The sequence below is a fragment of the Barbus barbus genome (assembly GCF_936440315.1).
Source record: "Barbus barbus genome assembly, chromosome: 30".
NCBI classification, from domain to species: domain Eukaryota; kingdom Metazoa; phylum Chordata; class Actinopteri; order Cypriniformes; family Cyprinidae; genus Barbus; species Barbus barbus.
In genome coordinates, this window is record NC_136758.1 from 26,039,441 (window position 1) to 26,064,086 (window position 24,646).

General features: G+C 35.5%; 1 protein-coding gene across 4 annotated transcripts in view; it reads left to right on the plus strand.

The window, feature by feature from the left end:
• The first annotated feature begins 3,201 nt into the window (after nt 1-3,201).
• Nucleotides 3,202-24,646, plus strand: part of LOC306850056 (syntaxin-binding protein 5-like) — a 39,403-nt gene continuing 17,958 nt past the window's right edge. For all 4 annotated transcript variants that reach the window (XM_079385476.1, XM_079385475.1, XM_079385477.1 and 1 more), the window contains exons 1-10: nt 3,202-3,681; nt 6,775-6,872; nt 19,326-19,407; nt 19,593-19,693; nt 20,329-20,463; nt 20,625-20,688; nt 20,778-20,861; nt 21,876-21,999; nt 22,940-23,018; nt 23,498-23,652. In XM_079385476.1, coding sequence (XP_079241602.1) covers nt 3,538-3,681; nt 6,775-6,872; nt 19,326-19,407; nt 19,593-19,693; nt 20,329-20,463; nt 20,625-20,688; nt 20,778-20,861; nt 21,876-21,999; nt 22,940-23,018; nt 23,498-23,652 — 1,066 coding nt within the window. In that variant the 5' untranslated portion in view covers nt 3,202-3,537. The remainder of the gene's footprint in view (nt 3,682-6,774; nt 6,873-19,325; nt 19,408-19,592; nt 19,694-20,328; nt 20,464-20,624; nt 20,689-20,777; nt 20,862-21,875; nt 22,000-22,939; nt 23,019-23,497; nt 23,653-24,646) is intronic.

Sequence of the window (24,646 nt, forward strand, 5' to 3'; positions counted from 1 at the left end):
AATAGGCTACAATGGCAGATTCTCCTTGTGACAGCTACTGCAAATATTGCTGACTTCAGATTATGTTGCCAGAAACTCATCTTTTCTTACTGGACACTAAGAGAGGAAAACTATTACTTTCTAGCTTCAGTCTCCCCTCTAAATTGAAGTAAAAAATGTATAAATATATGCTTTAAACAAACAAACAAATAAAGAAAGAAAATAATAATGACATTATATAGTATTATTTTATTACAAAATGCTCATTATTGTTATTATTAATAATATTAATAATAAAAGTGTTATAATTATTGTTACAATAACATTATGTAGCTATATAATAAGTTAATATTAGCATTTTATTATAAAATAGTATTAAATTATAGTATGATTATATTATCGCATTAAATCTAAACAGTTAAAATATTGATAGGTAATAATAATAATAATTTTAACCTGTTACCCTGCGCCCCTATTTTTGAGCATTTTGTAAAAAACGATATAACCAAATAAAAATGTCTGTAGCTCTTGAACCCTAAGGTCTATATTTAAAAATCTGGTGTTGTTTGAAACTAGACACTTGATCCTTTGTTACTCTAGAGTCATAATAACTCAAAATTAGTATAGCAATAGAGTAAAACAAGGTAAAATATACATGAAATTGACTCGCGATATGTTTTAATGAAGCTCACTAAGGGAAAAATGGATGAGACTTTCATGCCAAAGGCCTGAAAACACCATAAAGATAAAGCTGAACATCTGACCATGTTTTGATTCAAATTTGAGGATGATACTCCCAAAAATGTAGTTTCTGTAAGCTTTTATTTAAAAAAAATCTAGGCGTCCTTTCAAAAAAGCCATTTGGAGACCCCAAATAGACACTTTGTAAACAAATGTCCAAATGAGTCAAAACTACATAATACATATATGTATATCAATTCAGAACTGCTCTGCCCACCAAAACACACAATAAAAAACTATTTCTGAACAGCATTTGTAGTGCTGACTCATTTAGTCATTTGGTTAGTCTACAAATGGCATTTTTGAAAAAAAACGCCTAAATATTTCCTGAAATAAAATATGAAATAATAAATTTTTTATAGGTAAAGACTTACAGAAAGTACATCTTTATGGTATTTCATTTCAAGAAAAGCTTTGGAAAAGTCATTTGGATATTTTATTTCAAGAAAAGTCTAGGAATCCTTTCAAAAATGCTATTTAGAGACTCCATAAGACACTGCATACTACATATGTATATCAATTCAGAACTGCTCTACCAATGAAACCACAAAAAAACACAAAACTATTTCAGAATTTGAACATAACTAAACAGTCTTTATTCTGAACAATTCCAATAATGAAAACAGTGAACCAAAACAGATTTGATCATTTTTGAACTAGTGAAAACACAAAACATGCAAAATTCATTGTTTTTACAACATTTGTATTTTTTATTTATTTTATATGGTGAATATTATGAATATTACTATTTTACTAATATAGTAATAGATTACTATTACTAATATTACTAAATAATAATAAAAAAAAACTATTTACAGTATTTACAGTGGAGGAAGACGCTCTAGCAGCCACTAAAATGGTTTTTTTTCTGACCATCTGGATTCACCAGACCTCTGAAAAGACAGGGAAGAGTGAGAGAAAAAGAGTGAGAAAGTGTGTAAGCAAAACAAATCAAACTTGCAACACTGTTTACATTTTGTACACACACACACACACGCGCGCACGCACACACACACACACAATAACCGGGACATACCCACAAACAAACACACCCACCCACCCACACGAACAAAACTCATGTAATCCCCTCATATTATCCCTCTCCGTTGTCATTTTTAGAATCTAAAACAGCTAACATGAAACAAAAGCTGCAAATACATGATAAAGACACATAAACATTCAAGAGGAGGGTGGAGACACTTACGTGCTAATGCTATCCACGCTTCCCAGCGATCTCAGCGCGTATTCGGCTACTAAATTAGCCATTTTTCTCCCCACGTCCTCCAAAACACCACCAAACGCCACAGAAACACTTCTCAAGTCGAAGATCCATGATGGAGAGATTCAGATGTGAGCTTTGGACAACATCTGTTCGCTGATAGCCAGTCTGTGTAGCGCCGCGACGCCATTATGTGTACGCTTCATGCGTAACCCGAGAGCGCACGAAAACACACGGACAATACGCCGAGCTATTCTCTAAACAATCTTACGTAAACTATTCAAACTGTCAATCACTTTAAACGTCCTTGTGGTTGGCTAACACTTCCATCCATCAAAACTGTGCTGGCGAGGCATTGGCTGGGTTCAAACACCCCTATTGTGATGTGTCCGGATTGACACCTCGCTGACCCATTCACGGACGCGCTTACTGTCCCGGGTTATAACAGCTCCTGCGATTGAAGGAGAGAGACGAGGGAGGGCTATTCTTACTCGGAAGAGACGATTCTGCTGGAAATAGATGGCGTTTCAAAGCTAGAATACGAATTATAATCGATATTTATTGGAAAATGGACGCTATCGATAACTATAACTCGAATCGCTTATGTAAACAAAGGAGGATCTATCGTGTTTTCCCCTATTTTTTCGTTGTTTTGGATTAAAAAGTGGATGCATTTTGAAGAGTGGACCCTTCTCTTGAAATGTATGCTGGTGTGTCTTGGAATAGTCTGAGCTGACCAGCGCTATTGGCGATCAAACGTGAGTACTGCGGTTCGCTTTGTTCATTTTAAATGGCCGGTCTTTCAGCATTTCTGTTAACCCTTTCCTCTCTGGTGTATTGATTTCAAAAACAAGCTCACATCGTTAATCTTGAGTGTTTTAGCTTTCAAATGATATATAGTTAATGATAATTGATTGAATATTGTTCTAAAACAAAGGTAATAAAAAGTCCGACCACGCCCGACCACGCCCTTCCGGCCCGCCCGCGGGCCGATGCGGGTTAACAGGTTAACAATTAATTTTTTTTTAATGTAATGATAAAATAATATAATAACGTTATATATATATAAGGATTCTTTTTTTTAATATTGATTCCATGTAACCTTGTTATTATTGAGTGTAATAAAATAAATCCGGTTAAATCTGGGTGGGTGATTGCCCTCATCTTCATCATAATCATCATCTAATGTTAGAACTGTTGACTTTCCTGAAGGTTATTATAGACAGCTGCCACAGGCCAAGCGCGCCGCAGCGCGTCTCTCCGCACATCCGGGTGTCGCCTCCACAGCGCAGACGCGTCGCGGTGATTGCAGCGCTCTGCGTTTCCGCGTTAGCAGCGGGGGGAACGGAGCACAGCGAGATTGCCAAATCTAACTGGATTACGCTGCCCGTGTCGCGATTAAAATGAAAAAGAAGTGACATTCGAGCGACGGCCGTGTTTAGGAAATGAGCGTGGGATTATGTCACGAGACGGGATGACAACACTGCCTGACATGTGAGACACCAGGACAAATACAACAACAGTGCGCTTGTGTGGCTGTCTCCGCCACCGTCTGTTTATGCACATTTTGCATTCGTTTCGCATTTGCTGGAGGCAACATGAAGAAGTTTAATATCAGGAAGGTGTTGGACGGCTTGACTGCGTCCTCTTCCTCCTCCGCCGCCGCGTCTCCTCAATCGGGAAACAGGGAGAATGACATGATTCAGGAGACTCTGCAGTCAGAGCATTTCCAGCTCTGCAAGGTGGGATTAGTTACTGTGATCTCATATGGGGGATGAGTGAGTGAGTGAGGGGCCCCAACTCGCATCAATATTCTAATTACAAAAGCAGCTCGATGGTTTTCAACTCGGTTGAAACAAAAACACCCGAGTCGGGTTTAACCATCACCGGCTGAGCTGGGTTCACCAGATTAATCGCTGGTTTGATGGTGGAGCTTATTTGAAGACAAATTCATTTAAAGGGTTAGTTCACACCAAAATGAAAATTCTGTCATTAATTACTCACCCTGGTGTCGTTCCAAACCCGGAACACAAATTAAGATATTTTTGGTGAAATCTGAGAGCTCTCTGACCCTGCATAGACAGCAACACAACTGAAATGTTGCACAACGCATGCTTGCATTTTCTCCTGAACTTAAACAACGCTGATTATGTTCTGGGGAAAGTGTGCACATGTGTCGTGGTACTCTCCAAAATGGTGGAAAACAGTAACTCGGGGAGAAGAATTGTTGAATAAATTGTTAGTTTTGTTTTCTTTCCGCACAAAAAGTATTCAAGTAGCTTTGCAAAATTGAAGTTGAGCAACTGATGTCACATGGACTGTTTTACCGTTTCTGGGTCTGGGACGATTTCAGTTGTGTTGCTGTCTATGGAGGGTCAGAGACCTCTCAGATTTCACCAAAAATATCTTAATTTGTGTTCTGAAGATGAATGAAGGTCTTACAGGTTTGGGACATCATGAGGGTGAGTAATTAATGACAGAATTTTCATTTTGGGGTGAACTAAACACCTTTTTGGAAGGAGCGGAACTGATTTAAGTTAGGATGAGGTTGAATGACAGACTCATTTATTTCATATTTCAAGGTGTGTCTGTCAAGAAATACCTGTGCTTAATATTTTGTCTAATAGTTTAATTGGGATTGGCTCCTTTACTAGTGTGAACGGATAGTTTGTGCTCCAATTCGCTGACTGTGGAAAATCAGAGTATCTAAATGGTTCAAGTTAGTTTAAGGCCCTGTTTACACTAGTGTGCTTTCGTTTTTAAACCGTATTTTAAAATGAAACCGATCTGTGTCTACACTGGCATTTTCAGGGTTTCAGAAACGATCTCTGTTCACACCACACAACCGTAAATGCACGTCACATGACCATTCATAATGTTATTGTTTACAAGATCATTAAGTTTACCCCAAAATTAAAATTCATTGTTTACTCATCATGTGTAAATATTTAGGCCTATAGGTTTCTTTCTTCTGTTGAACACATAATTTTAATTTTTGAGTGAATTATCCCTCTATTATCTATAATGCTGTTATGTTATATTTATGCTGTTATAATGAATAATTATTATGTGGGTCAAACTGACCTTAACCGATTGACCAAGAATCTAGATATCAAAATAGTAAATAATAACCGCAAAATTGTGACTTAAAAAAAAAAAAACACAAAATATTTCACAAAAATACAATAAGAGAACATCTGATAACTTAAACTATTGAACTTTTTTTACATATGAACAAATATTACACATGTCAAATATTTAGTCTTTTAATTTTCACAAACTGAAACTACAGTATTAACAACTTTTTAAAGTTTCAAATGTTATGTTTTGAGCTTTTGGAATGGATCTTTATCTCTATAATAAGGCATGTTATTTTGCATTTTAGATATGTGCTTTCTCCATATTTAATTGTAATCACTACATGAATGCTCTGGTAACCAGCAGGCTGTATTGGTTGGGCTTTTGTTAGGCATTATAAAACAGACCTTGTAATACCAGAGCATGTAAATGTGGTAATCATTCAGTACCATGGTAAATATCAGTGTGTTACCATTTGATATCATCACTGTACCGTGGTACCACTACAGTATTTGAGATGTTAGTCAGCTATCAGTTTCTCAGCATCCTGTGATCTGAACCTCATCTGTAATATCCGTTTTAATTTCTAACTAATTAAGTCCTAATTGAAACCCCTGGCCCCGACCTCATTAGTAAAACCACTAATAAGAGGAGAGGCCTTGCTTTCTTTGAATGATTTGTGTTTTCCTGAATTGTTATAACTTGTTTGTGTTCCTCCACGTGGTTGGATATGTTGTTCATTTTTGTTTTGGTATTATCTGCAAGGATCTCATGACTATTGACTTAAAGTATATCTTGAATATGCACCAACATGAGGATGTTTCCGCATATGCAATATTAAACCAACATTGTGTTTTCTTTGCTCGGGTTAACTGGTTCTTTTGCTATAAATGATTGACATGGAATCATGTTTCCTGAGCGTTCTCCAAGGAAAAATGGAGTTCGCCAAAAATTTAAATTGTTGTTGTTAATAACTGACCCTCATGGAGTATTTCCATGGAACACAAACAGACAATTTTTGTAGATATTTATGCATGCAATAACATGTCTGTAAAGCTCCCAAAAAGCATGTTAAACGTGCTTTATATTCCTAGTCTTCTGAGGCAGAATGGCATCATTGATATACTATTATAGTTTTTGTCAATATTTTGAAAAGGATTTTATTTCTGTATATTTTTACTTATTTATTTTTTACTTATTACATTTTAATTTTAGTATGTTTTACTAATTAAGTCTAGTATGTTTTAGTAATTTTATTACGTTTTTGACTAGTTTTAATAGTTTTTGGTCATTTTTTTTTTTTTTTTTTAAGTGTAGCTTTTATTTTTTATTTTTTTTTGTATTTCATCTTAAGCTAAATGAAAATGAGCCTTGGCAACTAGCTGAAATAAATTAAGTAAAAAAATTAAATATTTTTTTTTTAGCTAACTGTTGTTTTATTTCAAGTGATTTTTTTCTTTTCTTTTTTTTAGTTTTAGTTAAGGATAATAACCCTTCTTTGTATGAGGGACAGATTGTAATATAGGTTATTTCCTAAAAAAAAAAACAGGAAAAAAATTCTACAAATTTTAAAAAAATGTGTCCATTGTGTTTAATTATGGACATTATTATCAGCAAATCATTACTTATAGAATATAGTGCACTTAATGGTCAACACAGGTTTTGATCCGAATGCCATTCATTTTTGTGTGCACAGTTCCTTTAAGAACACCATTGTCATGTTTGTAGTTTAATGCAAATCATCTTCTGCTTCACAGACAGTGCGACATGGCTTTCCCTATCAACCCTCCTCCATGGCTTTTGACCCTGTGCAGAAAATCCTGGCTATTGGCACACAAAGTGGAGCCCTGAGACTGTATCCTTTATTTGAAGAGCTGGCAACGTACCCAGCCTTACTTACCTGGGGGAAAATAAGTGTCAAATGTGGTCGTGTTGTATATTTATATTTAAACAAAGGCAGTCCTCCCACCCTTGGGTGCTGGAAGTCTTGTTGCACAAAGTAATTGACTTGTTCAGAGCATGTGCGGCTCTTTTTTATTATTATTATTATTATTTTTTACTAAACTCAACAGAAACATGATTATGTAAGTTGCAAAATACAAGTAACAACATCCTCTGGCAAATCAGCTTCTAAGAGCCTTGCTGTTCCCCCAGGAGATATGAATATTTACCCTAGAGAAGCATCATAGGAGCTACTGACTCAAGTAACATGAAAAACTAAAGGAAAGACACCCGGGCTTGTGGAAAAATTAGCACTAGCAAATCAACATGCCTAGTATTATTGATCGACTGATACGTGTTACTCAGTAACTATGTTAATGACAATATCTAAGGCAGGGTGGCTGATATAATGCTGATATCTAATATGTTTTATAATATAATTACATATTTTTAATATATATTAACTGTGGTAAAACTATGTGGCTCGTTGCTTTTAAAAAGTGGCAGAAACATTCAAATTTGTTTTAAAAATCTCATATATGAGCCGCATGTCTATAGTACCTCCATTGCTTGACTAAAATGCAAAACATATAAACATTGAGCATTTCAAAAGTGATGCTTTAATGTATTATATGCTCAGTCATCAGTGAGAAGGTTAGTTGATTCCAGGCGGTAAAAATCAAAGCAGCCCGTTCCTCACGGAGTCATGTATACGAGCAGCCTCCTTTCAGAGGCACATTTCCTAGAAGCAGGGTCTTTATTCCTAGAGGAGCTGCGCTCATTAATGATATCTCCACTGTGGCATGAGCAGCTCCACTGCCATATGTTGCAGAGCTCGTCTCATCATTGGTGCTGGCGACTATCTACCAGAAAGCCTCCTCGCACGTGCTGGAAACATCGCTGGTCCTGCTGGGCACGTCTGTTAGGGGCCACACACACTCACAAAAGCTGCTTCAGCTTATTTCTTGAGTGTTTTCATGTTCAGACATACACCATGCCATTGTTTCTGTCGAAAGAAACATGGTATTGTGCAATGGTAGAATTTTTAAATATATTTTTCTAATGGTGTTTTATCATGGTTATCACAAAATCCAAAACAGATAATAACTTAGAACATCACAATGCAATCTAAAAAAATTAAAAAGAAAAGAAAATAAGACAAACCCTGCAGATTTCAATAATCTGTGCTGTATGTAAAATGAAAAGCAAAATGTAAGAAAAAAATTTGACATGCAAGAATCTTTTCTTACAATCTGTAAATAGTTGCTGGAAATAATTGTTACATGCAAATAAACAAACAAGTAGTCATTGTAGATTCAGGTTTAATTGTTAAATCAAAAGAGTAATCAAAAATTATGTCTAATTAATTCTACAATTTACCAACAAATTGATAAAAGTTCATTTTAGGGCCCTATGAAATTGTTTTTATTTGGTTATTTCAATTTCAATTTTTCATTTGATTTAAATTACATTTCTGTAATCAAAAGACAAAAAAATGTATACAAATGAGCAATAATTTAATGAAAGTTAACCTTTTTAGGGCCTTACAAAATATATTTTATTTTGTTTCCAAATTCTGTTTTATTTTATTTATTCAAAACTGTATTTTTTCTATTTAAAATTTTCTGTATTATGTTTTCATTGTTAAATTAAATTTCAGTAATCAAAAATTGTGTCATAATTAATTGAAATAATGAAATTTATATGGTTTAATGATCATTTATTAATACATTTTAACATTAAGTCTGCTCTCATGTTCTCAGTTTTGCATTTTAATTCCATTTTAACAATCAAAAAGCAAGTCTAAGCAATTGATTTCAAAACTTTTTAAAATGTAGTAATTTATTAAAAATCTATTCAAATTATCAGGGCCCTCTGAAATATTTTTCAGGAATTCTTTGTTGTCTGTTTGAACTTTTCTAGGTTTATGATTTAATACAAATGTATTATCAAAAATCTATTCGAATGTTACAATGCATGTCTACTTCCCAAAAATATTTCATGTCATCATCTATTTTGTGAAATACACCATGATACATGATTTTATACTGTCCATCCATACCAAAAAAGGTTGCATGGCTGAAGGCCAAACGACTTCTTGGGAGTGCACCTCTATTATGCTTTTGTAATGGTGAGCAGTAGGTTGCCCAAGACTTCACTGTATCAATGGCATTTTGTCCTTGTGGAAAGTCACAAGCCACCCACCAGGTCAGTGTTCTGTGTGATGGAGAGTCGAGTTGATTGGCTCACTCCTCTTGCTCAGCTGTTGCCTGGATGTGTTAATGTGCAGTGAGAGCTGATGGGCTTACTGTCATTCAGTCGATTGGGCTATTTATCAAAACACAGGATGTATCGATTTGTCTCATTGCCCCCAGCGTTGGGAAACACCGCCACAGCTCAGATGACACAAACTAAATGAGGTGTTTACGAACAGAAAATATCTCATTTTACATGATTGGTCTCCTGTGTCTCTATCTGTGTGTTTTCATATAGAAACCTTGCTGGACGTTGAGGAGTTTGGAGGAGATTCAGCTGTCTTGGCTTTATAATAAATACAAGCAGTTTGTTGTTAGAGATGCTTGGCGGCATTAAAACAGTTAAGCGCTCTTTAATATGCAGTCTCGTCACTGCTTGGTAATGTTTTTCCAAATTACAGTGCTAAGGAGCAAACGTTTGTGAGGTTTATGCATGAATAATTGACGAATAGATTGTTGTTGAATGCTTTTTGTTTTATGCATGGTAAAGACTTAAAAGCTTAATCAACCACTGCTGTTTCTTTAAGATATATGTTTAAACCAAGAAATCAGAATTTTCTGTGTTTAACCCACAAAAACTTGAGCTTGAGTCGAGCATCACATGTTTTACATTGTCGGTCGAATGAGCAAAGCCTTCTTTGCATTTGTGTATAGAAATACCACAAACCACTGTGGTTTACCAAATGAGGAAGTTGCCTCCTGTTCTTTGAGAATGCAACTTTCTTTCATCCTTTCTTATTTGGCAGCCGTCTCACTGAAGACGAGTGCTGCATAATGCTGTAAGAACTTTAACCAGTCAGGTGATGTAGAGTTAAAAAAGAGTGACGCAGCTTTAAAAAGCATGTGACTAGATTTCTGAGCCACAGCATTCTGACCTAAAGAGTACATTAGGTATATTAGAACGTTTTTTGTTTTTTTCATAAGTGAACTGCAAAATTTATTGTTGATTGTGCTGCAAAATGTTTACCAGATGTTCATGATGATGATGAACGTAGTGATTTGGTAATGAGCTGGTGAATGCAGGAATAGTGTATAAATGGTGCAATTTGTCCCTGCTGGCGTGGATTATAATTATATATATTTGTAAGGCATGTAACTAAATTTTTTATTGGGCTTTAGCATGATATAAATTTAACTGATTAATGGGCTAAAGAGTAAATTAGATATATTATTTCTGTTTTTATATAAAGACTATATAAACTATATAAAACATGTATATGCTATATACTATATAAATATTAAACTTTGGCTTGTAACTCATCCAGCATGTTTGTGCTGCAGAGATAATCTAAATGAAATCTCAAATAAGGCGACTTTATAAATGTGCACAGGATGAATATCCATCATTCATGTTTGTTACATATATTTTTACTCATTTGTGACCCTGGACCACAAAACCAGTTTTAAGTTGCTGGGGTATATTTGTAGCAATAGCCAAAAATACATTGTATGGGTCAAAATTTTATGTCAAAAATCATTAGGGTATTAAGTAAAGGTCATGTTCCATGAAGATATTTAGTGAATTTCCTACCGTAATTATATCAAAACTTCAAAATCAGTAATTTGCAGTGCTAAGAACTTCATTTGGACAACTTTAAACGTGATTTTCTCAGTATTTCGATTGTTTTGGCACCCTCAGATTCCAGATTTTCAAATAGATGCATCTCGGCCAAATATTGTGATATCCCAACAAACCATACATCAATGGAAAGCTTATTTATTTAGCTTTCAGATGATGTAGAAATCTCAATTTCGAGAAATTGACACTCCATGACTGGTTTTGTGGTCCAGGGTCACATTTATAATGCTTCCATCCCAACAAGAATGTAGAGCTCTCAGCTCTGTATAACACAGTTTGCAATGTTTGCATCTATTTCACATAACAGAAAGTGCTTAAAAAGTTTGCAGGTCAATAAAGGCAGCAAATAAATTATATCCAAAGTGGGTCCCGAGCCATATCTAGAGACCAGAATATTGCAGGGACTTGCAGGTGGGCTATTTTTACTTGTACCAGCAAGTAAACATGTAGCGACGCACTAAAAACCACTCAGAACACATTTTAAATTACTCAGGTTTTAACTACTCAACTGTAACCTCGTTTTTTTAACATAGATGTGAAAATGAACCGAATACAGACGTAAAGTTGGTCTCTTTTTAAAGAAGGCTTTAGATGATTGCAAAAAGTGAAAGCATTTAAAAAAAATGAGAGACTAAAAAGGAGTTTACGTTTTCTGTAATGCACTGTATTAAAATGTTATTTTATCTAAAATAATTCTTAAAATCAAAATCAAGTTATTTTCCAAATTTGAAGTTGATATAACAAAAATTAAGGTTCCTGTGAGATTTTAAGGCACTACAAAATATTGTGTATTCCATTGACGTTTTGTATGCATTTTCCTGTCAAATGTATTCATTTGTTACAATATTACTTCTATCACAAAATAACTACCAATTATGGAACCTTGAGATGCAGACCTTTCCAAGAATGTGTTTTGTCAAGATTAGAAAGTTTTGATTATAAAATATTGTGGTAAATTTGGTAATATTACACTTGACACCACCCACTAGGGGTAGGAGCACAATAAAAGGTTTTAGTCCGATTACAAGGATGGCTTTTGAGTTAAGTTATGTTTTGAAAATTATATCTAAATTAGGATGATTACTAAAATATGTCATAGAGGAAAAAAAGGCAGTAAAAAAGAGTGCCAAGCATCCTGCTAGCAGGACGCAGACAGTTAACCAGGTTAATAAACAGTTAATCAAACCACTCTGAATTGTGGATTAAGAAACTTATCTGAATGAGGAAGTGCCATCCAGATCTCACCAAGTGGAGGAAATGTGTGCTGAAAACTGATACCATCTTCAGAGCTCCTTGCTTATTTACATAGCCAGTGGTGCTTACAATTTATGCTCAAAGATTTTTTTATTAGGCTTTAGCGTGGTATAAATTGAATTGATTAGTGCTATTTTTAGTATCATCAGTGGTGTTTCAGTGTTGATTGCCTCGTGATCTATGACCCTCTCCTCTCTGCTGCTCTTGGAGGCTGCTTTTGGCAGCATCCAACTCCAAGTGCTTTAAATAATGGCCATTTGAGACTCTAGAGTTTGTTTAAGGCACCCAGGGCCTGTTTGATTACTGTTCTTAATCTTGTTTGGACCGATCCTATCTCGACTTTATCACTAATGGCTCACGTTTGGCTTGGATGAGGGAGAGTATGAGCTGCATAGTCAAATAGCTTTATAATTGTATTTTTATTTTTTTTTGCATTGCACAAAGAGTTTGTCATTAATGTGGTATGCGTATGTCTGTTTGCCAAAGCATGTTGAAGAAGCACGCCAGATTCTGCTGTAGATATTAGATATTAATATTCTTAATATCTATCAAGCAGTGTCCTAGCAACCATTCAGAGCACCTTAACAGCTCTCTAACAAAGCCATTATGTATCTGTATGTCTTAGTATGTTAGTATGTTCGCTTAGCTATGCCCTAGCAACTGCCTATCAACACCCTAGCAACCAGAACATCTTAACAGTCTTGTGATGTCTAGCAGCACCCTAGCAACCACTTAAAACAGGCCTTTCATGATCACTAATATTGTGCTGGTGATTGATTTTCATACAAATAATTGTGATTTAATGATTTAATTCTGTTCAGTTTGTCACTTAAAGTGCAAGCCTCGTACAATATTTTTTGTTTCACTTGGATTTGTTAATAAATAAAATAAATAAAAAATTATAATAAAATTGGCCCATATGATTTATTTTAGAGCTGTTAAAATGAATGTTTCTGTAATTCATTCTTTATATATGCGTGTTTATATATTTTTTTATAATTATGTAAATGTATATCTAATTTAACCCACAAGCCTTTGTATGAAGGAAGCCCTTTGACTTTTTAAAAATGTATATATTATACTGATATTAGTTTTTTTCCCCTGTATACTTTTCCCCTCTTTATATATTACTTGTGCATTTGATGGTATTTCTTTAAGCAAAATATGATTGAAAAGTGTGTTTTTCTCAAATAATTGGAATAAGATTAAATAACCGTGATCAGACGATAAATCAATAATTGTGACAGGGCTAATTCAGAACCCCTTAACACGGTGGCGTAGCCAGAATTTTGGGGGGGCCCATCTTAAAATGAGGGGGCCGCTCTATATTACATGTAGGCTATAATGTCAATATTAAATGTGTGCATTTTCAAGTGTTTGTGCAGCATGAGGAAGCTGAATAGCAACGTGCTTATACTGCATGACAGTTAAAGCCTGGTTTATACTCGCGTCCACACGATAGTGCGCAAGCTACAGAGCGCTTTGAAAGGAGGAGAAAGCGACGCGCCTAGTGTTTTCCATGCGTTTTAATGCACGATATGTGAACGGCCCCGCGCTACTATTTGAATCTTCCGCTATTCGAACATGTGATAAAATCTTAAAAGTTTTTTTTAAGCAATCAGAAATCTGAGGGGGCTGGACATGTAAATGAGGGGGCCTAGGCCACTCCAGGCCCCCTCGTGGCTATGCCACTGCCTTAACAACCGCTTAGCAGCTACTCGAAACACCTTAGCAACCACCTATTAGTACCCTTGCAACACCTGGCCGCAATGCCATTATCTATTGTCTGTCTTTTTCACTCTTAGGCATAGATAACCTTCAAACTTGAACAACTTCCCAGCAAGACTTTGGGCCAACAATCTTGTCTTGATGAGATTTCTTTCCTAGTTTATAGATTGATTTTTTTCTTATTAGATATATTTGACTCTCATTTAATGAACTAATCAAGCAGCTCTTGGCCAGAGAGACAGAATTTTAATTATTAAAGTTTTATTAAAGATGTACAACCTCGTGCTGTGCTGAACTGGCATGTGTGTTAGGCTTTGATCATTTCTGGACCTCTGGATAGTTTTCTGACTGGTCCTCACCTTCCACATCATCTCATCTCTTCTCTGCATTGCTCGTTTCTTCTTTGTTCTCTCTTTTGAGAGCTGCTTTACTGCCGTGTTGGCACTGTTTAGTTCCCAGGAACAAATGTCAGCGGTTGCAGGGAACATTGACAAGCCTGTCCGCTTTAGCTGCATTTTAATCTTTTTTCACTTGAGGCCTGTATTATTTGGCATATAGTATGACAGCACCCTTATCGGATTGCACTGCTGTTTGCTCTCAGCGGAAGCCCCTGTTGTTTGAAGTGAGTCACCCATTGTGGTCGGCAATATGATGCTTTAGAAAGCAAAACTTTTGTGTGGATTTCCTATTTGAAATGTTACAGCGCTTTGTTCATTTGCTCCTTATAGCATGTATAACTGTGTTGCATGTACATATTGAATATTAATCGGAAATTATTTTGTCAAGAACAAATCCAGGTCATATTTTGACCCAAAATCAAAAGAATGAATCAAGTCAGAGTGATTATTGTATATATCAGCATAGATGCTTGTACTATAGGTTTTTACATTTTATTAATTACATTTGGGTTATTGTAATGAGAAACTGTCATGAAAGTAGTCACTCAGAATAAAAAAAGATCCAGACAATCAAAGGAAAAAGTTAATGAACCTGTACACAAGAGTAACTTTGTGTTTTCTAGGACATTTTATACAGATGGAACCTCACAGATCAGCAAAGTTCTGCAGTACAGGACAGGGATTTTTGTTTTGACCCCAAACTGACTCATTGTAAAGTGGCCCTAGTTTTAAGACCAGCTGGAATGTTTAATTTGAGTGAATCCAGATCCTTACGTATGCACATGTAAACGTCTTCTCCAGCTTTCATCTCAAGCCTGTGTTAAATGGGTCGTCTGTTTAAAGTTATTCTCACAGACTATGGTGTATTCTGGCAAAGAATTGCCCACTTAGACAGGAAGTGGCCATTTGACTGACATTTTACACAACCAGTCAGTTAACTTTTTGTCCACAATGTACATTTATAGGTGAATTTAAACTGGCCATGTGATGTGATTTCAAGTTTTCCTTTCTCTTTGGAGTATTATGAGCTGTTTGTGCATAGATAAGATCCCTGAAGTTGCAAAGACTAAAGTCTCAAAACCAAAGAGATATTCTTTATCAAAGTTAAGACTCTGCCACGCCCCCCTAAAACGGCTCATTTACGCACACCCCCACGGTGTCACGGTGTGAGGAGATTTTCATAACACTGGCGTGATTTTTATTCTCGCTGTAGTATTGTTGCTGCCGCCGGCGCCATGTTGTGGAGACGCTGTGTTTCGTTGTGAAAGCGAAAGTACTTTGTTTGGGCTTCCAAAAGAGGACACAACTCGAAATCAGTGGTTAAGTTATATTTACAACACTGTTCCAGAGCAGCACAATGCAAATATTCGAGTGTGTGCGGCGCAATTTACGGAGGACTATTTCCTGAACCTGGCAGGCGAGTAGCCTTGCTTGCAGGTTTGCACAAAGGCTGTTTCTATAAAGTGGGGCAATTCCAACTTGGCAAGGACAGTCTGACGCTTCTGACTCACAGCCTGTAAGTACATTTCTGCTACTGATGATTCAAACGTGAGTTTTGAGCTAGAGTAGAGTAGTGCTTGTTGTTTGTCGTTTCTCCGATCACAAATGCAGACATGGTAATGTTTACGCGTTGCATTGCATCGTATAGTATAAGTCATTATAATCAGTAATTATGTCCCCAGTGGATGCAACAAATGCCTCATTTGTAATGAGTTTTATTGTCTTGGTCTCATCTCGCCGGCAAAGGCCATCACAATACGGTGAGGGGCGTAACATTTCCATCTCACACTTGAGGTATTCGGCCAATCACAACGCACCGGATAGCTGGCCAATCAGAGCACGCCTCGCTTCTCAGAACGATGAGATTTTTAAAAATCGAAGCGTTTCAGAAAGGTGGGGCATACGGGAGAAACAATAATGTACAGTATGTGGAAAATAATGTGTTTTTTGAACCACGTAAACACATTGCATTACACCAAACACACAAAATAATGTTCTTTTTAGCAACAACGTATGACCCCTTTATATAGAATAATAATTCACCAGTGTTAGCCATTTATTGAAAAAAAATAATAATAGGGCAAATGCATTCTGATCTGTTTTTGTTCATATTGAAGTGTTAGATCTGATTTTTTTTTCTATTTAATTTAATTTAATTTAATTTAATTTAATTTAATTCCAATAGTTCAATTTCAGGAAAAATATTTGTTGTTCGCTGGTACGTTTTGTTTTCATAGAGATTTTCATTAATGATGACATTAGTCAACTTATATTAAACAGGACACATTCTAATGTTCATCTTTTTTCGTCTTTGACTCATATCACCCAAGAACACGACACCCTGAACAGCATACAGAGTTACCTAAATTTAATTACCAAAACTTGTAAGTCAATTGGAAGTCGATTTGGATAAAAGCGTCTGCTAAATGAATAAATGTAAATGTAACTATATTTTTGGTTTTCGGGTAAATTAAAACTTTAATATTTGTATATTTGACAGCATTTATCTTCAGTGTCTCTCATGAAAAAATGTTATATGCTGGTTTGTGGTGACTGGTGATCATTATATCCAGTAATAGAATCGAACAGCGATGTGTTTGTTCGTTTGGGCTCCAGATCCCAGGAAGTGTGAAGAGCTGCTGTCTGACCCTGGGCTCTGATCCAGTGCCACAGAGAGCTTAAGCTGAGGAGAAACTGGCTGGTCAAGAGCTTGATGCTTACAGTTATGAATAAATAATGAGTCAGCGGTCCACTGCAACTTATTTATAACAGCCCTCTGTTATTTATTCAGTCCATTTGCCAAATATGGTCTGCTATGTAAACATCCCTGTTTGGTTTCCCATTTTTACATTTACATTTATTCATTTAGCAGAAAATAAATTTTTGGTCATTAAATTTGGGTAATTGAACTCAGTATGCCAGTTGTAGTAAAGTTCTTTGACAATGAGGCCTCCCAATATTTACATAAGTAAATATAAGTAAGTTACAAAAACACCGGACCACCTTTTCTGTCATTCTTTCATTAAATATTTCTATGTTTGATTTTCCTTCAAAATAACAGTATAGTAGAACACTGTTTGTTCTGTACAACAGACCAAAACAATATTGTTTTTCCATAGTACTGGTTAGCTGCCGTAAAAAAATGGTGGTGCACGCCTGTGCAAATATTACAGCTGAATAGTTGAAGTTCCTGACAGCTTTTGATGTCCATAATATCTCCTTTATCTGTTTTTCTAAACTTAAAAAGTCAAGCTTTTTTTTTTTTTACTTCCCTGCAGCCTCAGCTAAATAGGTAAGTTAGAGATTTGAACCCAATTTAATAGAGGAGTAATTGTAAATTTCTAGATCAGTGAATCTCTAGTGTGTTTCATGAAGAAGCTGTGAAATATTAACATGACTAAATGCATGAAACGGGCATTAGTTTCGTCTTGTTTAGTTTTTCGCCCTCTTGCACTCTCTGGCACGTTACGTCAGCAAGGTTAGTTCATCTTCAGTGTAATGGCTCTTTTCCTGTGCACAGTATTACCAGTGTTGTTTATCATAATTGATCTATGCATTAGCTTGCAGTAGTAGCATGCGTGTGACCGAAGAACACAGAGTTCGCATATTAGATGCTATCAAGCTTCACGTACTTTAAGCTGGTTCGGGTGTACTTGTAGGGCTCTCAGGTCTTATAAATATGTTTTCACAGTTGTAAGTCACTCAAGAGGAAATTAGTACACTGCTGCAGGAAACCGCTGATTCAATACGGTTGAGAAACCCATTTCCTGTTTATAGTGTCAACTATTTTAGCATTCATTCCTGGCATGAGAAGTGTGTTCAGTGTCCTGAGGCAACAACATACAGCGTCCATATGTTGTTTTGCAGTGATTCTTCTTGGCAGATAAGAAGCTTTCTGATCTGAGGATATTGCTAGAGTGAGATAGCCTTCGCCCCTGGGTCACACAGGCTCTTTTTACTCGCCTATATTGCATTTATTGGCATCTGTTTCCATGAAAGGTTCTTTACAGTGGAAAAAGGTTCTTTAGGTTATTAAAATGTTATTTTTTAAAGAACTGTTTAATGAAAGGTCATTTGGAGAACCCATAATGGTTCTTCAATAGCATTTCTGAGAAAACCCCTTTTTGGAACCTTTATAAGAATGAACGCTGTAAAGTATTTGCAGGTTTTCTTTGGATTATATTGCAATCTAACAGAGATTTGAAAACTCTTTTTAGCATAAACATCCAACAACACAACAGTTTCCTCACCCATTCTGAAACGCTGATATGGAACAGAACTCGCATTTGTGCCTAAATGCACATAGAAAGCATGCAATGCAACACAGTGCTGGTGAATATGAATGACTGTTTGACTGAGACGGTCGTTGTTGTCCTGCTGGAGAAGGGGTTTATGAGAACATTTACAGTGCATTTCTCCAGAAGGCTGAAGCAGCTTTCACAGACAAGACTTAAGACTCTGATTAGAGACTTTGTATAATCCATTTAGTTAAGTCAATGGACAAGACCCTTGGTAATATGACGCACAGACCTCTGAGAACCCAGATTCCCTTTAGTGCCGAACCCTGGTGGTTTACTCATATTGTCTGTGGATAGTTGAGAAGTAACATGAACATGTTGAGAGACTTTTTCTCCACATCTAGTTTATATGTTAAAATGTATATGAAGGTGTATATTTTTAGATGCTGTGACTTTTTGCAGTTTATTTATATAGTCATACAGTAAAGTATTGTTGTCTCTCTATTATAATACAACCTGTATTTTTTTCTTTCTTTCTTGAAACACAAAAAGAGAAACTTGGTCAGAAATTCTGAACTATTCTCTATGCAATGAAAACTGTTGATTTTTTTACTGCAAAGCTCCAAGATGTTTTTCTCAAATTTGACATGCAATAATAACAATTTGAGTCAACTAGTTCTTACACAAAATATTGTATGAAAGCATATGGATTAATTTTTTTGGAGCTTGGCGGTAAAAATCACCATCCAGTTTTTTTTGCAGCTTGGACATTCTGCCTAACAACTGATAAATACTGTGTTGGAAGTAGATGACTGCAATGCATTTTTATACACTAGTCATAATTTCCTGTGTTCAGCACATTTGACTGGGACTCTGAGGTGTTCAGAGATGTATGTACCTTAACTGAGCTTACAGATTCGGCCAAGCAGGAGTGGAGTGTAACTGCCAGCATGAGAGCGGATCGGCTGTCATCCAGCTGGAGTTTCTTGTCAATGAAGTGAGTTCTGCCCTGACCATCTGTACAGTCATTTCCTCTTCTTTACTGTCTCCAGGTCTTATCCTTCTCCCTCACATTGCCTGTAGCTTTTAGTTGAATATTTAATCTTTAATCTGTTCAAAATGTGAATTACAAATGTAGAGCTCTTCAGTCCTTTATTGTGTTCCTGTTTGTTTGGTCCATAGGGGGCACTGGTTAGTGCTTTGGCAGATGACAGTATTCATTTGTGGAATCTGAGGCAAAAACTTCCAGCCATCCTTCATTCTCTTAAATTTAATCGGGAGAGGTAAGCATCCTGTGTACAAATAAACCATGAGCAACTGTTGTGATATGATTTGGTGTGCTTATCGAAACGCAAATTATATATATACTGTATATCAACTGCTCTGAGAATGGGTCGCTTTAACATGCATGCACATAACATCATCTCTTACTCTATGAGAGGCACTTATCAACAAAAGAGAAGCTTTTGTGCTTTTGTGGCAGCACAGGCAAACAACACTTCAGAAATACAAAAGTTGGCCTTACCTGGGCTTTCAAAGTTTTTGTCTTGAATAAGTAGCAATGTACTTTGAGTTTCTGCATGTTCTGTTAATCTACAGACCATGAAGGCTTGAAATGAATGTTTGTTCAGAGACAAGAGGGCAGGACAATGTTCTCAAGTGTCCTCAGTTGCATGTAGTCTTGATTGGTGTCCCATTTAGAAGACACACAATGGCAGTAATGCACAGTCGTCCACAGTAATACCAGATGATTTATCAACCGTGACTCATTGGTATTGCCAGATTTCACTCTGCTGTTATTGCCATTTCATCCTTAATGCGTCACGAGGCACAGATCAGTCAAATGTTTGCCATCGTATGAGATAATCACGGAATATTTCACTTTGATTAAAGTCAGCTCTCTCCTTGTCTTTGGCAGGATCACGTTTTGCCATTTGCCGTTTCAGAGTAAATGGCTGTACGTGGGCACGGAAAGAGGGAACATTCACATTGTCAATGTGGAGTCCTTCACCCTCTCAGGCTATGTGATCATGTGGAACAAAGCCATTGAACTGTGAGTGTCTAGACACCGTGAACTCCAGTGATTCTCGTGTGTTTTCTTCTACTGTTGGGTTTGGGAGATTTTAATTAAAGGGCTTGTGTACAAATATTAACACAAGCTCATCATGAATGATCTCTGCATACCACCTCGAAATATTTTCCTCTCTTCAACAGTTCCTCAAAGACTCACCCTGGACCTGTGGTTCATATCAGCGATAACCCTATGGACGAAGGGAAAGTACGAAATCTTGACCCTTCGGGATCAAATATATTCCCTAAAGCTTTCAGTCTGCACCATTTCAGAAAAGTTGTGTTTCTTTTTTGCAGCTTTTAATTGGTTTTGAGTGTGGCATAGTTGTGCTGTGGGACTTGAAATCGAAGAAGGCTGACTATCGGTACAACTATGATGAGGTGAGACAAATGTTATTGTAGGACATTGACCAGTAGCCCATCCTGACTGGATGTCTCATTTCGTTTCGGGCCAAACTTAGAGCATTGTTACTCTCATTCTGTAAATTCCCTGAAAGGAAGGAAGGCCTCCAGTAGAGATGGGATGTACTCCAAGTACTCAGATGTGACAGTAGTGGTTGATCACAAAAACACAACTATAATCGCATGTTATTCTCTTTAATGCAGTAAACTTAACTTTAAAATGTATTAACAGCTGTACATTCCAGTCATCCTTACATTTACATTTTAGTAATAGTTGTGACATGTTTGGTGGTAACTTGCTGTTTACATCATAAGAAACATTAAAAGTTACACATCACATCAAAGGACAGTAAAAAAAACTAAAAGAAAAATTGGAGCAGAAACATTTTTCGTTCAGAAATTGCTAGTAAATTTCATAATTAACTAAGAAACATCAACGCACAACAAGTAAAACACTTGTTAAATTTTAAAGTAGAAAGACTGAAATAATATTTTTTTGGTTTAATGTTTGAAAATGAAGGAATTACGACAGCCATAAATATTAATATTGTAATTTATAGTTGTAATGTATAATAAAATTCTTCTTAAATATTTTTTTTTTTTACATTTTGTTTTTAATTGTATATTTTGTTTTAGTAGTAATAATAATTATCATTATTTTATGGCCATATTGATATATAATCATAACATTTTGAAATAGTATTTTTTTTTTGTAACCTTTGTGTTATTTACAACATTGAAAAACTTTTTTTTACCATGCATATGGTGACATGTGACAAATGGACAGATCACTTGATGCATCTATTGAGTACTCAAATAAACAAGTCTTGTCTACAGGAAGTACGTTTTGTTATCTATGTGGAACGGAACTGAGATGTTTGTTTGTTATGTTTATTATTGTTGACTCATATAAGCTGTCACAACACATGAACCGTAGTTTGCCTGACCTGGTTTCTCTTGTGGTTGATTACTCATCTTTTGTTTGGCCTGTAGGCGATCCACTCTGTGGCTTGGCATCACGAGGGGAAACAGTTTGTGTGCAGTCACTCAGATGGCACGCTTACCTCATGGAATGTACGCGCTCCTGCCAAGCCTGCCCAGATCATTACGCCACATGGTAAGCTTCTGCCCAAACAAACTCCCTTACAAGTTCCTCAGGTTGAGCACTTCAGGGAGCACAGAATAAATATTACAAGACCGTAGACGTGTGTCTTTTGAGTGCCGTTTGCAGCACCAATGAAACAAAAATGATTGTTTCCAAACAGGTTTCTGAAGCAGATCAATGTTTTTAAAGAGTCGGGCAATCAGCCTATGAATGACTTACTTATGGACACTTTTCACAGACTTTGATGACGTTTCAACAGTTATTAATGTTGTAAATCTAACAAAGTTGTGTATATTCTTAATGCTAGCCAACTGCTTGAGTGTTTCTAACACAGCGGCTAAGAGAGTGATTCGAAATTTGACTTTGAATCTTTCTTTTTGACCAATGTAATCAATCTCACTATACTTTTTTCTTCATTTGTAAAGTCATAGATACATTATCATGGATTTTTGCTATTGGTGCAAATGGGAGAGCAAAAATTATATTTGTTGTTCAGAAGTTTAGACAGCCGTGACAACTTCTGCTTCTAAAAACTGTGTTTCATTGTGTTTCACTGTGTGAATGTGTTTCAACCTTCAAAAAATTACGAAATTCAGTTTTAATGCTGCAGATTTTTCACTGAAGAAATTCAAATCCTTAGTAAGGGTGAAGCAAAATAATCTATTTACAAGTGCATCATGATTCTTTATCAAAAGTGCAGAATCTGTTTACAGAAATTAATTATTAAAATTGTATTATTTTTCAAATGAGTAGTAGATGCACAGACAATGGTTTTGAAATCTAATTAGAATCAAATTAATCAAAATCAAACCATGATGTGCCTAAAGTTTTCTACACTTCATTTATCGTGGTTCCCATGATAAGAATACACTGGTGATTAGAAAAGGAAATAAAAATACATGAAGGCATATTTATTTGCACACCTTGTTTACCATGCAATATTCTCTCCCAGGTAAACAACCCAAGGATGGAAAGAAGCCTGAGCCATGCAAACCCATCTTGAAAGTGGAGTACAAAACTACCAGGGCAGGGTAAGGCCTCAGAGGAAGCTGAACTCAGGGTTGCATTCAGGAAGCAAACAGAGCATGATGCATTGCACACGTTGACTGTCTGGTATCGGTGCTTCTGTTTTATGCTTTTTACGGGGATGGCATGATTTTTTTCAGAAGACTGACATAAAATATACTGCTAATATGACAATACATTTTTCTCATGGTTGCATTCAGGAAGCAAACAGAGCATGATGCATTGGTTTGAGACTTGTGCAACCTTGCATTGCTAGAGACTGTCTGGCATAGACGCTTCGGTTTTATGGGTTTTACGGGGATGACATGATGTTTTTCAGAAGACTGACATAAAATATACAGCTAATATGACAGTACATTTTGTAATGCTTTTAATCATTTTCTTCATTCCACTCTTTCTGAATGAAGCACTAATTTGTTTCACTTCCGGCTTGGCTTCTCTTTGCATCATGGAAAAATGAGATTTGTTCATTTGTTTTGTTAAGGGACCCATTCATGATACTGTGTGGAGGTTTGTCATATGATACAGTGGGTAGGCGAGCCTGTCTGACTGTGATGCATGGGAAAAGCACTGCAGTGCTGGAGATGGACTACCCCATAGTGGATTTCCTTACGCTGTGTGAAACCCCGTATCCAAACGGCAAGTCACTGCCCCACCTATCGCTGGATTTCTCCCATAGCCTTTACTGTATAATTAACAGTGCCTTTAAAAACTACAGAGGCAAAATACAATTAAAGAAAACAAAGCAGCATTGGTTTAATTTTTCTTCTTTTTAAATGTTATTGTCATATATACATATATATGAAGAGTTCATTTGCAAAAACAGATAACTCCGTTTTTATCAATTCTCAGAAATCATGTTTTTTCATTGCATCCAATTAATCTTAATCATACTACAGTTGGGTCATTTTGACTAGGTTAAAAAAAAAACAGCTAACTAACACAATAAAATACATTAAAAACATAACATAATAAAAAACATGTTTTTGAAAATGATCTGTTTTTGCAAACAAACTCTTCATATATATATATATATATATATATATATATATATATATATATATATATATATATATATATATATATATATATATATATATATATATATATATATATATATATATATATATATATAATTTTTTTATTTATATTTAATTAGTTGATTTTTTTTTTTTTTTTTTACTTAAAATCAGAACTACACAAATATACTATATTGTTGGGCTGGGCGATATAATGGAAAAAATGTTTATTGATAATTAATTATTATTTAAATTATAATTATTTATTTTTATATACTTTTTAAATATTTATATATGCTTTTCAAGGACATATATTTATGTTATTTATATTTTTTATATATATATATATATATATATATATATATATATATATATATATATATATATATATAATTATATATAATTTTTTAAATATACTTTTTTTTTTTTTTTTCAAATTAAAACTAGACAAAGTGCTCTATGTTTGGCAATATAATGAGGAAAAAAAAACTTTAGATTTCTTTTAATGAACTATAATTTTTAGACCAGACAGTTGTTGTTGCAAAGTAGATCATTTATGCAGGAACTAAAATAAAAGTTATGAGAAGCATTTATCACTAAAGAAATAAAAAGTG